Genomic DNA, 17,485 nt, shown 5'->3' with positions numbered 1-17,485 from the left:
CTTACTTAATTATTTTAGCACTCAAATTTACACAAAAAAAAAGAAATATTGTCTTAGCAAGTAACTGAAATTTCAAACAAAAAGTTTAATTTTTTAAATATTTAATTTTAATTTGTTTTAGTTTCAAGTAACAAAATTGTTTAGTAAATGAAAAGATTTAGTAAATAGATTTAATGAAAATAACCCTGCAATAAGAGATAATCCATCACTAGCTGTGCATTAAACAATTTTACTGCATGATATGGAGGCAAAGAACCACCTGGTGCAAAGCATCATGATTCAAATCATTTAATGCACAGCTAGCTGCGGATTATCCCCCTTATACCATGGTCATTTTGACATGTTAAAGCTGTCATTGATGTTTGCAGCACTAAATTTAACTGAAAATGCTAAAAAGATATTTTTTGTTAGCTACAACTCGTCTAGTATTTTGTCTGCTTTAAATTAGACAGAGATAAAGCAGTGCAGTAAGATTGCATTTATTTGATTTGAATTAAAACATTTATTTGAATGAATTAGCCTATCAGGATAGAGAGAGAGATAATGCTTGTGAATGATCTGCGTGACTGCATCTGTGCTGTGAGTTTAATTACTTCAGAAACAGCAACATTATAACTCTTTGCTGTAATATAATGTAGCAAGTAGCCAAGTTAACTTTTTAATAACAAATTAACAATACGGGACAGCATTGACAACACGTTTCTGTGCTTCTGCATGTTTCAGTGTATGTGTGCGCAGCGCGATATCCAAACTCTGTGTGTGAGAGACATATGCATGTCTGTGCAGTGCATTAATATAGAATGGTGATTAAACCGACTTGGAACTACCTGTGCATTTAACGGTTTTAATGTACACCTTCCAGCCAATCAGAATTGAGTATTCGGACAGACCATGGTATAAATAAATAAATTTAATATACAGCATGGTATATGGCATACTTGCTTGTCTGCATAACAATAAAATTACTTTTCTTTTTTTAAAGGGATAATAATAATTTTAATGATTATGCACAGTATATAAATAATCAGTGTACACATTTCTGGTTTGGTGTCGATAAAGATCCTCTAGTCTTCATCAAAGGGACTGGAGCTGTACAGATGGAGCTGTGGGGGTACACAACACAAAAATAGCTTGGGAAACATTGGATTAATCTGTTTGTTTTGTCTCTGTTCTACAGAAGCACTCGTTTCTAATGTCATTACTTGATCACTTAGGCAGTATCGTGTATGTTAGAGCTGGGAAGTAGGACTAGGAACATCATGAGCCCCCTGATGAGGTAACCTCTTGCTGAACTATGGCATCAACAGCGAACTTGATGAATTCAGAGGTATTGGTACTTCATTCTTCTTGCATTCAAATTTATTTACAATACTGGAGACTGGGAAAAAATTAAATCAGCATATCTTCTAAAACGACCCTCTGGTGGTGTGTAATATTGAAGAAATCCATGTTGTGATAGATGAACATTCACTGAATGGATTGTTTGCCGCATTGTTCAAATAATATGAATGGAGTTTATTAAAAAGAAAGAGAGAGAGTCAGAAAAGAGGATAGTTCATAAACAAAAGACTGTGTTTTGACTCCTTGGAACAAATTCAGTCAACCCCAAATCAGGAACTGACGTCATAGTGCCCTTAAAACTGCAGGCAGGCTAAACACTCTTCGAAGGTCAATGGCTTGAAGATTAGATAAGGGGGAACAAATTTAATAAGGTCTGTAAATTGAATTTCATAGTTCACTAGTTTAGGGGGCCATTTCATAAACAAAAATACAACCTCTTTTATTTATAAAATGTATTTATGAAATATATTTCTTTCTTGCTAACTCTGCTCTTTAAAGTGGAAAAAAGATACACAATGCATTTAAAGAAAAGTATGCACTGTGTCTTGAGTTCAAAGCATGAAAGAAACTTTAAATTGCTGATTTTTATGTTTATTTTTTTTAGGCCTTGCAGCTATAGAATCTAATTAAACTTTATATACGGAATTTAAACCTTAGGGGGAGGTGGTGCGAAATTGGTTCTGAAAATATTATGAAGATCACTCCAAAGGATAACAAGCTTTTTAGGCGTAACATGATGTTTTATGACTCATCATTATGTGCACAGGTTCCATAGTTAACACTTGACAAGGGCCAAACATGAGTAAAAGTTTGCTTTGATGACTTGGCAATTAACTTTGTTAGGAACTGCAATTTAATTCAAGGTTTAAGACTGGTAGACTTTTGAATGTGTAAGTGACATGCACGATTGTCAAGTACACATCTTTTTATTTTAAATGTGTAATTTATTTATAAACCCTAAACACGGGCATGCTTGAAGTAAAAACTATGTGTTACAGACATGAAGATATAATAGACAGCATCCAGATGCAAAAATGTAAATATGGATTAATCTACTTTTAAACCAGTGGACTCTGTGGACTATTTTACATTGTATAACCCCATGGCAAGCACTAGCAGATGACATGCGAAGGCGTTTCAGAACAGACTGCCAAGTCTCAGTCTCTATCAAAGATCCTTAGGCCAGGTATAGAGCACAGATTGTCAGAGGGCAAGGGGTGGCATATGAATAAGGAAAACATCTTTTAATTTTTCAGTATATACTCTAAGTTGTATTATATTGCAGTTACAAATAAAGCTATTTTGTAATTAATCCAGAATACAGTTCGTTGTTGGGTAGGAGATATTTGTGACCAGAAAATGTTCTCAATTTTACCCATCAATTCTGGACTGTGTGAGCACCTCAAGTGACGAAAAATGTAAAATATCTGTATTGATTCTTCTGTATATTGACCAGACAGCAACAGGGAACCACATAGTGAGAACATATGAGACAAAACATGAACCCACAAACAACAACTGCAGATAAACTCTTCAGAATGCCTTAAAGGATCATTTAGTTCCATAGATTGTTGCTCCCTGTTTTTTTTTTTTTTTTTTTTTTGGTCAAATTACATTCCATGTACATATCTGTGAAAGTGAGAAATTGCTGTAGCAGAGAATGATGAGACATTGGAATATGGTCTCATCAGCAATCTCCAGACTTCAAAAGTACTCTAGAGCAGCCATGATCAAGGCAATGCATGTTGAAGTGCCACGGATCCCGTAGAGGTCTTTTGTTATTGGATACTAGGAAATTGCATGCCCTCTGAGATGTAATGGTGTTGAAACTTCTTCATAATGACAGCAATAAGAGTATATAACTATCAGTTTGTACTATTTAGCCCTTCTGATGGTGTATAAATTGAAGAAAATAGTTATAGAACTGTACATATTAGCACTTTGTTATTTCTCTATGCAGGGCCGTGCACAGAAATTTTGAGGAGCAGGTGCTCAAGGGAAAAAAAGGGCACCCCTTTTATAATTATTTTTAAAAAGTAAAGTTGCATATTGTTATATGTAATGTTATGAGATTAATGTTCTAAATATAACATTTTTGAATATAATATGTTTGGAAAAATTAAATGATACTAGTATATATGAAACTAAACCGCCAATATATGGAGGCAGTCGTAATAAGTGAATCACTGAATCATTCATTCAACCGTTTCGATCAAACTGGCTGATTCTTTCATGAATGGATCATTGAATCATTAACTCACCCGATTTGTTCAAAAATGGTGAATCATTCAAGAACAAAACACCACTATGTGCTGCTGGGAGACACCATTTTTCTGCTTTGCATGGAACTATTTCTATTGGCAAAATACTGCAAAAAGTGGGAGGGGCTTGTGGGGTCTCGCAAGATTATTAAGAATAAGCTGTCACACTGAGAATTGATTGAGAATTGATGCCATGGGTTAAATTTATACAGAAACTAAAATATAATTTTAAAAAGTCTTGCAAAAATGGCACTTATCTAGTCAGAGGCCAAAAGGGCAGGTGATTTAACACTACTTGTGGTCTATTTGTGCACGTGCCTGACTCTATGCAAATAATGCTAATGCCAATGCAGCAGTAATCTGTGGCATGCAGGCTGCATAAAGATCTACTTTCTGGTGGTTTATTTATTACTTTTGCCCCTCTTGTATTTGCTTCTCTGTTATGTTTTTTTCCCCCCTTTTTTATCTTCTGGAATTTAATCTAACACTAATATGCCATTACACATGCTATGCTAATGTGCAGTTACACATTACCCATGCTAATTTGAGGATGGCACACAACGAGAGTAAAAGGGAAGTATGCAAATTCAAACCCATCATTTTCCTGCAGTCTGGTTAAGTGACTTTCACTACAATATGCAATCCACTGACTAGCTATTATGATCGCACAGTCTCTCAGCCGCTGCGTCGTGGTGCTGAGATCTAATTTGATAAAACACAAGTTCAAACTGAGAGGCTGTGAGCACAGTGGAAGATGATATGATGCAGCTAATTTGCTTAAAGGTGATCAGTGTGTGTGTGTGTGTGGTTGTGGTGGTGGTGATAGTGGTGGGGTGTGAAGCCTACGTTATGGGGACAACATTTCTACACAAAGATATCCGAAATCCTTATCCATGTGGGGGCTTTTTTTGGTCCCCATGAGAAAAAAAGCTTATACATCATACTAAGTGATGTTTTAGTGAAAATCTGAAAATGCAGAGAGTTTTCTGTGATGGGTAGGTATAGGGGTAGAGGATAGAATATACTCTTTGTACAATATAAAAATCATGTGTATGGAAAGTTCCCATAAAACATGGAAACCCAACATTTTTCTATTCTATTTTCTATTTTGCTATACTGAATGGTTTTATAAGACGCATACCTTTAGCATCAATAGAAAACTATTTTCTCTTCCTTTGAAAAGTTGACAATCCTATTTGTTTTGCTATCCTAACTATGCAATATTCCATTAATTGTATTTTATTATTTGTAATAAGCATTGTTTTTTGTTTTTTTTTCATTTTGTGTGTTGGCACTAAAGAATAGGCTATATAAAAGAAACAAATACAGAATAACATACAGATGTTTCTTCCATTCAATTGGGTGAGCATGTCTATAGAGTACTACATTTTAAGCAATTTTGTAATTTAGTTTATCGAATGCCCTAGTTATCGCCATGAAACATCTTAAGCAGAGGTTCAGGGAAAATTGGAAATACAACAGTGAATACAAAGAGTCATTATGACCACTACGTACATTACAGCTAATTGCTTTAGGGAGCAGAAAAATAATGCCAATTCAGATAGGTCTATCTTAAAAAAAAATAGAAAAGGCTGAAGTAACTTTTACCTTGTTACAAACATTGACTGAACAGATGCAAAACACCTCAAAGAACAGGCTGCTGGCAATGCGTAGAATGCTGTTATTGATCAGTGGCTACAGCTTCAGCGGCCTGTACAATTCATTATAAAGACGGTGTCTCTAAATCTTTAATCATACTCAACTCAAAAGGCCCAGATATAGAAGTACAGTATTTGCTGCATGTTTGCCAACTTAACACCCAAGTACTGTTTTCATTTCAATCAATGAGCATGAGATCAAGCAAACAACTCAGATGCCCCTATACTGATAATTAGCTATTTTGCTCTACAAGTCTCTCGTTTTACACAAACTGAACTTGATCCTGATTCATGGAGATGACAGTAAGTCAGAATTTCTGGCTCATAAAACAATGTGAGTAATAATGAGTATCCATTCATATTTTATTAATATTTGATTTTTTTATTATTTTTATTTTTTTTATTTTTATGTAATCCATTTGCAGTTGTGATGGTGGTATGGTGCAGTTCTGTAACCTGAGTGAACTATCAACATTACCACTTAAATAAAAAAAAAATCCCCAACAAGCCCTGCTGTTGGTTAGGACTGAATCTGTGCAGTAAAATAGAATTATAACATTCAGTGTCATTGCTTGCACTTACAATGGCCTCTTTAATCTGGACAAATATCTAAATTCATGATCCAGATATGTGGAATAGGATAATGTTTGGGTGGAAAGCGCTAAGCTCTTTTTGATTTAAATTTCATGTGTAATCATACAAAACACATAGAATTGGGGGCTAGGGGCAAAAAAAAAACAAAAAAAAAAACATGTAACATTCTTAATCTGACAATGCCCTTAATATCTAACTAGCCATTGGCTATAATAGACAGACAGCATATTTGTACATTTAAAATTCTAGCTATAATGCACCTGATGTACTTGCACTGCACTTGCTATATGTAATTTATTGGCGAATGTGTAGTGTTTAACTTTTTTTTTTTTTTCTGTTTTGTTTTCACTTTAATGTGTGTGTGGGCAAAAAATAAATAAATAAATCATGAAGTGATAAATAAAGGTTTGATGTCAAATAACTAGTTTTAAATATTATACATCTATAGCCAACAAATTATGTAAGCCTATATATATATATATATATATATATATATATATATATATATATATATATATATATATATATATATATATATATATATATATTTTTTTTTTTTTTTTTTTGCTGTTTTGTGAATTTTGTGTTTGATAGTTTTTGTACTGTTCAGCTGACAATCCTAGAATAGTCTCGTGCTACATTGTGGCAAGCCTCGCCCCTATTTACACAAAATCTCAACTTTTTTTTTTTTTTTAGCTTTATTTTATGTTTTAGTAGCTTTTGTAGCCACGACTAAACGCTATAAAACAAATATACCCTGAAAAAATATTCACTTAAAAGTCTGACAATTAGACCTGGATCTGTTTATAAAACAATAAAGGTTTTTCTTCACTTGTTCGCTTACATGACGCGTCGTATCCAAGGCTCTCCGCACTCCGTTCCAGTGAAGGGGCCGGACTCCGCTCCGGGTTTTGCTCCCTCACTGCTCTATACATCGCGTCTCCTCACTCCTGCATTGCTGTAGCAGCAGATGTTCGCGCGCTGAAGCCAATATCCACCGTTCTCTTTACCGGAGCAAGTATTCTGCAGCGGAGAGTGAGAAGACGTATAAGAGCGAGGACGTTTGCTCTCTCTCTCTCTCTCTTCACACGTCTGGAGTGTGTATGTGGGTGAGTGAGCTGAAGAAATTAGAGTGGCGTCTTTATTTACCACACCTGTGATGCGCTGCTGTCTCTGAGCAACGAAGACGCACTGATGGCCAAGGTACAGGAAGAGGATACGTGTTGAAAAAGGACTTATAAATGCGCTTATCGGTGTAATATTACAAAAACACTAAACCCAGCCATAAAGCAGATACTCCTCGCAGCTCACTGAGTTGATATTACTGAATTAAACTTGAACGAGAAGGTGATAAAGATGCCGTTACACCTGGGTCCCTTTGTCCGCTGGAGATCCGGGCTTGTACTCACATGGATCTGCTTGTTTTCGTCCGGATTTACCTTCATTGGTGAGTTTAATTAATGTTTAAACGTATCTTTCAGTTTCGACTGATAGAGCCATGTAAGTAGGGCGTAATTGCTTTTACACACAGCAGCGGGCTCCCTTTGTGATGTGGTTTCACGAATAATAACACAATATAATATTCCACGGTGTTCATTTGTATGCGAAATATGTATTTTGACCCAAATTGCTATATTTTTGCTACTTTTAATTACCAGAGTTAGCAGGAAACAGACGTGAAGAACATATTCAAGAACTTGAACGTGCAGTAAGTTTGATTGACATGTTTCTGCGAGCACGAGACTCACGGCGCGAGCGAGACACTGCCGTTCTAACGAATACAAATATGTAAAACAAAGGGTTTGTTTAATTGAAAATGACCAGAAATGTAAACCACAGACTTTAAACAAATAAATATCGTTGAATATTAGACCCTGTTTTGCGCGTTACATTTCTGTGAGCGTCAGCTTGAATGAAGCTCTCGACACGCGCACATTTCCACGCGCCGAGTCGCCAGCATCCGTTCTTGCTGCATTGGCAGTGTTTCTGACACCTTTACGAAGTGCAGTGAGCTCCGACGATCATTGAACGGTGCAGGGCATATTTGTTGTGTTCAGATATATAAAATGAGGTAAAACATGCAGTCGTGGTCAGCTCAGTGGAAAAGAACGTGCACAAATAATCGTGCTCTCCTCCCATCACACATCTTGCATTTGTCTTGGTCAGCTACCCTTTATAGCCAACAGATTTACTTTGTTTAATTCTTTAATAATTATTAAATATTCTAAATTGATATTTTTAGAATAAATACATATACACAAATAAACACGTAAAACTATTTATTTGCAAAGCCAGCAAAATCACATTGTCAGGTTACTCAAATAATCACTCTTCATTATTACTCCCACAACAAAAATGAAGACTGGAGCATTTCTAAAATGCCAACATGTGTTTTTACACAAAAAAATCAGTGTGGATATGCAGATTCATTCATTACGTCTTTTTTAATGGGTGAAATTTATTGCAAACCTTTGTTTACTGTGTTGTCATTGTTTTTGTGCACATTCATACTGAAAAAGGAATGAAACAAATGCTGTTGCGTATTATAATAACATCAAATAACATGTTAACCTGTTGTCTATGCCTGGACATAATTACAGTTACAGAATCACAGTCATCTAGTGCAGTGTTTCCCAACCAGGGGTGTGTGTAGACCAGGGGGACTTGGATTTTTTTTCTTTGCTAAACCTGTAAAACAGAAATTCAAGGATGTTTATAGACTTGCTTGTACACAATATTTTAATAAACAATTTAATAATAATAATAATACATTTATCCTGCATATTATCAGTTGAAATAACTCAGCATTTGGGCAGCATTTGATATGAGTCTTACGGCTGTGGAGGACCATAAAACAAAAAAGGTTGGGAAACACTGACCTAGTCGTCCACTATGCGTTTGCATGGACCAGTTTGGGCTTGCCGAGGTCTGTATTGCATTGTCAAGAGAGTACGAGAAGTAAGGAAGGTCTTGGCTGTGGGAAATATGACTGTGGGAAAAGTTGGGTTGCGCTTCTGGAGGTCTTAGAGTAATCATCACCACAGAGCCCAGCTGGGGACCGCTGATGAGTATCCTCAGAGCACCGTCAAAATTTCACACTTGGCTAACATTGATTTGCCCTCTCTCTGCTATGGACAGAGGGCTAACTTGTTAAAAGTTGTGTCATTATCAGTCTTGCTTTAGGAAGCTCTAGCAAACTGAATTAATAAGGTATTTTCTTGTGCATTAATTAGAGAAGGATTTTGCATTTATTAAGACAAGGTAAACAATTGTACCTTAGGGAATCATATTACGAAAGACAAGAAATACGGTGACATTTATGAGGCTTTTTAAACAGCCCTTCAAATTAAGCAATTTTTATTATTTTTTTTCCAGCAGATTGCAGGGCGTCATGAAAAATGCCCTAAATTCCCACCATCTTTGCATGCTCTGCTTAATTTGTCAAGGACACTTATCCAGCTTCGCTTTCGAGTGAAAAAACATCAGAGAAGAACTTTCTCATTCTCCAGACTTGTAAATGAGGAAATGTAAATTGGATGGAGGGGAAATAATGGAAGCATGTGTGCTCGCAGACACTGTTAGTCCAAAGATCATCAGAAGATCACACAAGGTGCTCTCGTCAGAGAGAAACATGCTGACGGTGCATTTTCCTATTTAAAAAAAAAAAAGAAAGAAAAAAAAAGCCAACTTGTCTTTCCCCTGAAACATAATCCGGTCAAAAATAAAGGTCGCCCTGTCAGTCTTCATCAGAGAGAACACAAGAGACAGAACAGAGCTCTTCCCTGAACAATGCTGCCTTCAGGGAGATCAGCTACCGTTGAGCCGACAGGAAGGTTTTCATCAGTCCGTAGACAAAAGGAATCAGCACATTATGTTTGTGGTGTGTGTGTTTGTGTGTGCATGTTTTATGCTTGTGTTAGTGTCTCTGTTGGTTTTGTTTCAACATTTTATGTTGATCTAATACAGTACAAAAAATATTTATTGTATGAAAGTAAACAAAAATATAAATTCTTTTTTTTTTTTAATTATCATGAAATGCATACTGTCATATTAATATGCAAAGTTATTAATGTGGGAAAAAATGTATTGGACGCACAGCTTTTGACGTCAACAACAAAAATATGGAAACACTTTCTCCATTTGAAATATTTTAAATTAATTTTGCTATTCTAACTAAGCACGATTATGTGGTTTATTGCATTTTCTTATCTGCGTTTTGCATTGCTTTTTTTCACCTGCTGTCAGTGGTCTTATCAGAACAGACCTGCAATCCAAGAAAGCTGTCCGTTGTGGTTAAATTATACTTAAAACATCATTGGCAGAACATACTTGAGCTTTATCAAATTCAGTGCACTCTCTGAAAGTACAGGAACCAGTCATGCAATCAACACAGTAAAGTATGGTTTGTTGTTTGTTCCCAGCTCTTTGGAAAAGGAGATGTATAATGGGTTTGCTGTTCTTTCTGTTTGTGTGAGAAAGAGGCAGAGGATTTTTGTGGTTGGATTTTGTGGTGGGCTTGTTTCAGAGATTTTTGGCACTCCTGTGAGTGTGCTTGGTTGTTCACTGAAAGGGTTGGGTTCTGGGGTGCAGTGAAACTCAAAAGCAGGCTTGAACTGGTCATTGGGCGCACCGAGAGAATTCCCAGTGGTTTAACAATTGATTTGGCCCGCTGCCCTGTTTTTTATTTTTATTTTATTATTATTATTATTATTATTATTATTTTATATGATTGCCTGCCCAATATATTAATGTGATCATTTCCTAATTCGGCATTTGGTGATAAATCAAGAATCCGTTACGATTCGACTCAGGTGCACTCCGCTAAGCATTAGCAAATGTCAGTCAAATACTGTATGTATAAGGACATAATTATTATCTATTGTAAAGTTACATTACTAATTTTGCAGACAGATATTCACATCGGTTTAAAGTATAGGTGGGGAGGGAGCTAGAGCAGAGAAAAACACAAATATATGGGTGATGTTCATTATTTGGATTTTTTTTTTTTAAATATATTTGAATGAAATAGCCTATAGTTTTGTTTAATATAGGGTATTTATGTCATTTTGAGATTAGAATGTACTTTTAATTAGTTTTTTTAATGTATTTAGAATTTAACTGAAATAAATTGAGTTTATGAACAAACAAATTGCAATGAGATGGTTATTTTGCAACAAGGTGGAGACCTCATAACAGTAGAACTGGTGACGAAGTGACTACACACAATGGGGAGACAGAGAGATGGGGAAAATGGAATTGAAAGTGCAGTTCAAGAGAGAACCACAGCCCCAGCTTAAGGATTTAGACCTTTTTTTTTTTGTGATGGCCTTAGAAAAAATAGGGTTGTCCATGATTTCTAAATTTGTTGTGGGTGTAAGGGATTGCCTGGATGAGTGTAAGATTTCCCGGCCTGAAATTTTGTCCAAGTCCGGCCCTGCTCAGAAGCTTTCTTGTAAGAAGCTTCTCAAAGGCCCCTCAGACCCCAGAGACATGACTTTATTGTTGCATTTGGATTATTGCAATTAGGATGAAGCTAGCATTTTCGTCTTTTTGTTGTTAAGTTGAAGTTATTTCAACTTTAATATTTAAAGTTGAATGTTATTTAGGACTTGAACTAAACCATACCTGATTTTCACTATATACGGTATTTGGACTGTGTTTTTATGGTGATGTGCATGTCTAAAAAGGAAAGAGAAATGAGGAAAAATATTTTTGCCATTCTACTCTATAAAGTCAAATGATGCATGCAAAGAGAGGACTCTGCTGTTATGGCGGGCTCTTGATTCTTACCAATGACTTTTCATGATGTACAAGAACCAAAAGAATCAAGCAATACAGAATTTCAGAGAAAAATGGAAGATTTGAACGGATTAATGTCTGAGAGCAGTGTTATTTTGGAGTCGCGGCAAGCGCTCCGAAGCAGAACATAATTAAATCTGTTTTGGTTGTTTCGTTTCACTCAACACAGGCCATATTGCAATTTCACAACAATCTTAACATGTTTTTGTTTTTTGTTTTTTTAAATGGAGGGTATATTTCTAACCGCTCACACAGTTTTTTCATATATACTGTATATTATATATGTATAGCCGTATTTGAATTTGATGAATGGAGAGGCATGAAATGGTGTAACAGAGATGAGGAAAAAGCAAACAGTGTAAGTCAACAGCAGCTGGCTTTCCATAATCCAAGAGCATGCTCCATTTGATGACAAATGTGGTCTTTTCTTATCTCGCGGTGCTATATATGTCTTCTCCGTAAGTGTCAAATGCAAATGGAGAAGGAAAGGCGAGGCAGAGAACATGAGAAAGTGTGACACGAACCTTTGGGGTGGGGGAAGTCTCCCATCAGACTGCATCAGATCTTGGATCTTGCATCAGAATATGCCCTTTCGCTTCACTTAAGCACAAAATGCATCTTTTTTCCATAGACAGCCATTTAAAAGTATCCAACTATTATGACAATTTATTATGACAATATTTTTTTGGCAAGCAATTGGCAAGTATATTGCTAATATTTCATTATAGTAGATGTTTAGTGCTGTATTTATTTTTGAAAGGTGTGAAATGGATTTTTTTCCCCTGTGTGTTGTCTTTCATCACAGGGCAGGATAGCAAAGATTTCAAAACAAATGCAGCCACCATAGACCCTTTTCCAAAACCGAGTTGCATTTCCACAGTTTTTAACATTGTGAATCTAGTTGATTTTTTTTTTTTTTTTTTTTTTTATAAAATAATATAGAATAATACACATTTTTAACAAAATACTTTGTTATATTACCTTTGCATTAAATTACAGAAAAGTAGTTAACGCTGCTGCACGAGTGTATCTAAGGATGCTTTCACACATGGTTCGATTGCCTGGTCCGAACCCGAGTTTGATTGCTCCCACTCTCCCTGCCCTCGCTGAATTGTGTTCACAATCTATTGTTTTGGTCCAAACCGAGGTGCGTTTGCATTATCAAAACAGCAGCTTGTTTCTTGATAACCAACATTTTTATATTTTGTTTTTTAAATCTTTGGTGTCAGCACATAACTTGCATCTATTTGCTACTAATTTACTGCAAATGCTCTAAAGAATGTAGGAGTCCATTTCTGCTGAAGGCCAGCCGAAATTATATATGTTCTCCCTGCTTGCAGTGCTTCAGTCACGCTTGTCAAGAAAGTAAACGTTTTATCGAATCATACGTCATCGATAATGGTTCTCTTCTGCGATTTAGTAAGATTGCGTTCATATTAGCAGTGAACCGTACCGGAGTTCACATGAGACCTACCCCAGACCACCTTTTTTGCACCTGAGTTTTGAAAACGGCATCAAAAGAACCCAGATGTGCAACAAAAAGTGCTAGTGTGAAAGCACCCTAATACAACAGCTGATCTTTCTCTCTTCTAAACAACGTAATCGATGTCTCTATTATTTAGAAATGGCATAGAAACACTATTGTGGATGTTTTCTTTTGCTGTTGGAGCAAATGGGAACAATTTTTTTGGTGTTTCCATTTACCACTATAGAAGTTTTCTCATCTATGATGACTTCCACTTCTGAGAAACCCAGAAATGTGAAAAGGGTCCTTTGAAATAAATGTAAATGCTAACAGATGCTTTCTCCAGGGATTATAGACCCCTTTGGTCCAATCCTGGACTCCAGCACCTGGTTCTTCCTGCAAGCGTGGCGACGCCCTTCAGAAAGGATGCGGTCAGCAGGAGGAACCAAAGATCAGCGCTGTCACCAGGGAGACTAATCGTGTTCTTCCCTAAGGTGCTGTCAGTGGCCAGAGAAAGCTGGAGTACTGTTGACCTTGAGAGCAGATGCATTTAATGTGCAGACATTGCTTCTCAGCACATTGCGGGCACTAGAGTCTATGAAAGCCTTGGGTGAATGCCCCTCCCCGAAGAGATAAGAGTGCATTTCCCAAGGTGCTTTTGGTTGGACTCGCAGACTGCAAGATCTAAGTAAGATCTGTCTGCTTTAATGATGAACCATCTGCTTGAATACGCAATAGACTCAACCATTTGCCTCATGCCACAATAGTAATGCAACAAAAGCAGGTAATTTTTTTCCCCCAACTATTATTACTCCATAGGGTTTGTTCTGTGGCAACGGCAAGCATAAACATGAAAAATTTGCTGTGGCACTCCGCTTGCTCTCAGCCCATCTGTGGTTCATCACCCAGCATATTTAAGGTTGTTTGGGGATGCTCTTCATTCTCCTGTGATCAATAACTCTCTAACTGTTTAATTGGCCATCAATCAACGACCGAGTAGAGTTAAACACGGAGGTGCTCAATCCCTGCCTTTTATGCAAGTCCTTTGGGTCCTTTTGTAGCCTTTAAGTTTGTCCAAGTTGCTTCCAGAGCTTTGTTATTTGTATGCGCCGTGCAGCAGCAGCAGCACACGAGATTTCCAAAGGGCTTCCACAAGGGAGCGTTGTCTTGACTACTACCATGATGTAGATTGAACACTCCGCCAGCCCATAATACAAGTAAGGGCGGAGCTTTCTTTTGAACTCCATAACTGGTCCAGCATCAAAAGGAATGACAACATCATATTGATATTTTGCCCACTTCAAGGCTAATGAAACTCTCGAGTTCAGCCTGTCTCTTTCACATACGGCTGATCTGGATGAGTTTTGTGGAGCTTAATGTACTCTGTTGACCCTCTTGTTCTGTGAGTTTGAAGTGCAAAATTGTCTTTGGCGTTCTTGGCTAACCTCAATTCAAAACCTGCTTGCTTATAATCATGAAGGCAAACATGTTTTTCAGGGATTCAATGTATTAGACCTCTGGGTATTAAAGCAAAGATTTTTGGTCACTATGTGGAATTGATATTGGAGGTGATTGAGGTTTCTTTGTGAACTTTGATTATTGCATTTGGAAGGAGAGGAGGCTGATCATACAAGAATGTTTAAACTCTTAATCTCTATTGCTATTGCTCAGGGTTATGGATAGAGCTGCACGATTAATCGTTGAAAGATCGCAATCTCGATTCAAACACCCACACAATCTCATTCCTAGATGACAACGATTCGCCTGTGTCTATTAAACCTTTGACAAAATAACACCAGAACATTTAAATCTGCTTTGGCGCTGCTGCTGACCCAGAGAGAGCAGTTGCCATTTATGTAACAGCTATCATTATTTCTGTTACAAATATTCATGTTGTTCCCGATGAAATGGATAAAGGTTTATAATTCGGATATAAACACTGATGTCTACGGAAGCGATCACAATAGAGTAAATCACCTTTTGAAAGTAACGTGGCGTTTCAACTTTTGATTGTATTGATTACATTACACCACTAGGTGGTGACAAGTTGCTGTTAATTTTTATTTTTAATTGAATCATTCATTCAAGAGATTTGTACGTAAACGCTGATTCATCCAGTAATGAAGCAAGTGAAGTATTTGAGTCATTGAATCATTCATTCAAATTGATTTTTTTTTTTAAATAATTAATTCCGATTCATTAAACATTTGCATCAATTAACATTTGTCAGAGTAAATTACATGTTATTTTGTTTAGTTGTCTATTCAGAATCTGTTCAGAAGTTGTGATTCTTTATTTATCCAGAATCATGCGGCTCTAGTTATGAATTTGCTAATTTATATTTGACTTAAATCGACAGTAAAGTAATGAAATTACTTGTGATAGAGCTGTTGTAATGGTTATAACCTCCTCCATAGAATATCATAAAGAGGGTGGGGTCTTTAGACTTGGGCAAGTGATCAACTACTCGAGCAACTGCATAGCAACAGTCTTCAAAAACACTCAGAATGCCTTAGGAACTGCATTGCAGCACGCCGTGGCATTTTCTGACATTTTCTTAAGAAAAAAAATGTAGTTCATTTCTTTGTGTATGAAAGATTTCCATGTGGAATATATGTAACTTAATATAAACTACATTATGTTGGCATGTGTATTTTAGCATTAGCGTGTGATTGTATAAGCCTGTCTCAAGTCAATACAAAGTACCTTAGGCAGGCTGGAGGTGGTACAAACTCTCTAATGGCAAGGATATTTGAGGGCGGGTTGGCTCAGAGGCGGCCAAAACGTGTCCTCTTGAAGTGATGATGTTGACAGAGAAGACGACCTATTGACCTTTTCTCATTATGTTCATATTCCATGCGGTTGTGCTGTGCCTCAGGCTGGCAATTCAACTGAGTCAACACTGGCCGTAGCTCAGCCTTCACTTATCAAGGGAACTCAAAACATCTGCTCACCCTTTTCAGAGACAAGAAAGATATTTAAATCTGAATATTTGATTTTTACACTTTGCTGACTTCTGTAACCCCACTCTATATTTTAGTATTGACATTTTGTGGTGTTAAAATGATAAAATTCTTTAAATATGACCTTTCTGGAGGCTCTACCCTAAGTTTGCCATGGTAACCACAGTACTGTATCTACCATTACTACATTTATTGTTTGCAGTAAAATTATGGAAATTTGGTATTAACTACCACTGACTGTCATCAATAAACAGATAAATAAAAAAAAAAGAATGTAAACGCTTCTTACAGTTGTGCCAGCTCCAGATACTGTGTAAAAATGCAGTGTCGCATAAAATTAAAAATTTGCCGTTGTCATGACAATTGGTGCCACATTGTTTCCTGTCAGCTCTCAGCTGTTTGCCAGAATCAACAAGCAATAGCCAAAACTAATAGTCTCAAAGCTCTTTGTTGTTTCCCCTTCTGCTAGACATTGTCAAAACAGTTTTCATAATGTAAAACAAACAAAAACATTAAGACAAAGTTAAAATATTGTTTATTACAGAAACAAAACATCAGTATATCCGAAGGCAGATTCAGTCACAAATGTTATTTGAAGTGTAAACTGAATGCTAATTTATAATTTAGTTTTAATAGTTTTGTATTTCTGTATTTATAGACCAATTTCATTAAGCCAGGATTAGGCCTTAGTTAAATAAGGACATTTAAAGGGTTAGTTTGCCCATTCATATTTTGTGGTCAACTAACCCTTTAAGTAGCTTTTTATAAATGTGCCAGAAAATGTTCGGAATTTTCACTGGAAAATGTCATCTGAACAAGTAACATGTCTGACACTTTTGTTCTGACCAAGTGAGGGAAAAAGCATTAGGCCTACAATAAATCACACTGCCAATAAATCTAATGATCGCTTAGCTCATATCGCATCAAACCGTGCAAATTATTATTGTTATAATTTGTTCTCAAATTGTTAATGTTAAAAACATAAGCATTGCGCGACTGTGTATTTAGTGTTTATTATCGTTACCTGTAGATTTCAATTTCTGTAGCCAGTTTTCAATTTCTTTTGCTTTTTGACCACGGCTGAATCTCCAGTTGTTACGGATGATTGTCATTTGGACCTTTCTGGATTACAATCCACCATCAAAATAAGATTAATAATTTCAGCTGCTGTGAGAAAAGGCTATAAATGATCTGCTACCAGCTGCAATCTATATGCATAGTTATTACAAGCTTACTGTTTTGAATCGGGCTAAGGTAAGGAGATAGTTTTGAACACTGGCTGGTTATGTACTGGTTATGTACAATTTATTTAGGATAATTTTTAACCAAAAAAAGTTATGGACTGCAGCTTTAAGAATAGCAGAGCTATAACGATATAACAGCTATAACGATAACAGCACAGAT

General features: G+C 36.3%; 1 protein-coding gene across 1 annotated transcript in view; it reads left to right on the top strand.

The window, feature by feature from the left end:
• Nucleotides 1–7,210: 7,210 nt before the first annotated feature.
• Nucleotides 7,211–17,485, top strand: part of unc5a (unc-5 netrin receptor A) — a 238,326-nt gene continuing 228,051 nt past the window's right edge. Inside the window, exon 1 of the mRNA XM_067381855.1 lies at nucleotides 7,211–7,301. Within this exon, the coding sequence (XP_067237956.1) occupies nucleotides 7,211–7,301 (91 nt within the window). The remainder of the gene's footprint in view (nucleotides 7,302–17,485) is intronic.

The sequence above is a fragment of the Chanodichthys erythropterus genome, chromosome 1 (assembly GCF_024489055.1).
Source record: "Chanodichthys erythropterus isolate Z2021 chromosome 1, ASM2448905v1, whole genome shotgun sequence".
In the NCBI taxonomy this organism is placed as follows: Eukaryota; Metazoa; Chordata; class Actinopteri; order Cypriniformes; family Xenocyprididae; genus Chanodichthys; species Chanodichthys erythropterus.
Note: the sequence above shows the minus strand (reverse complement) of the source record. Positions and strands in the feature narration are given on the sequence as shown.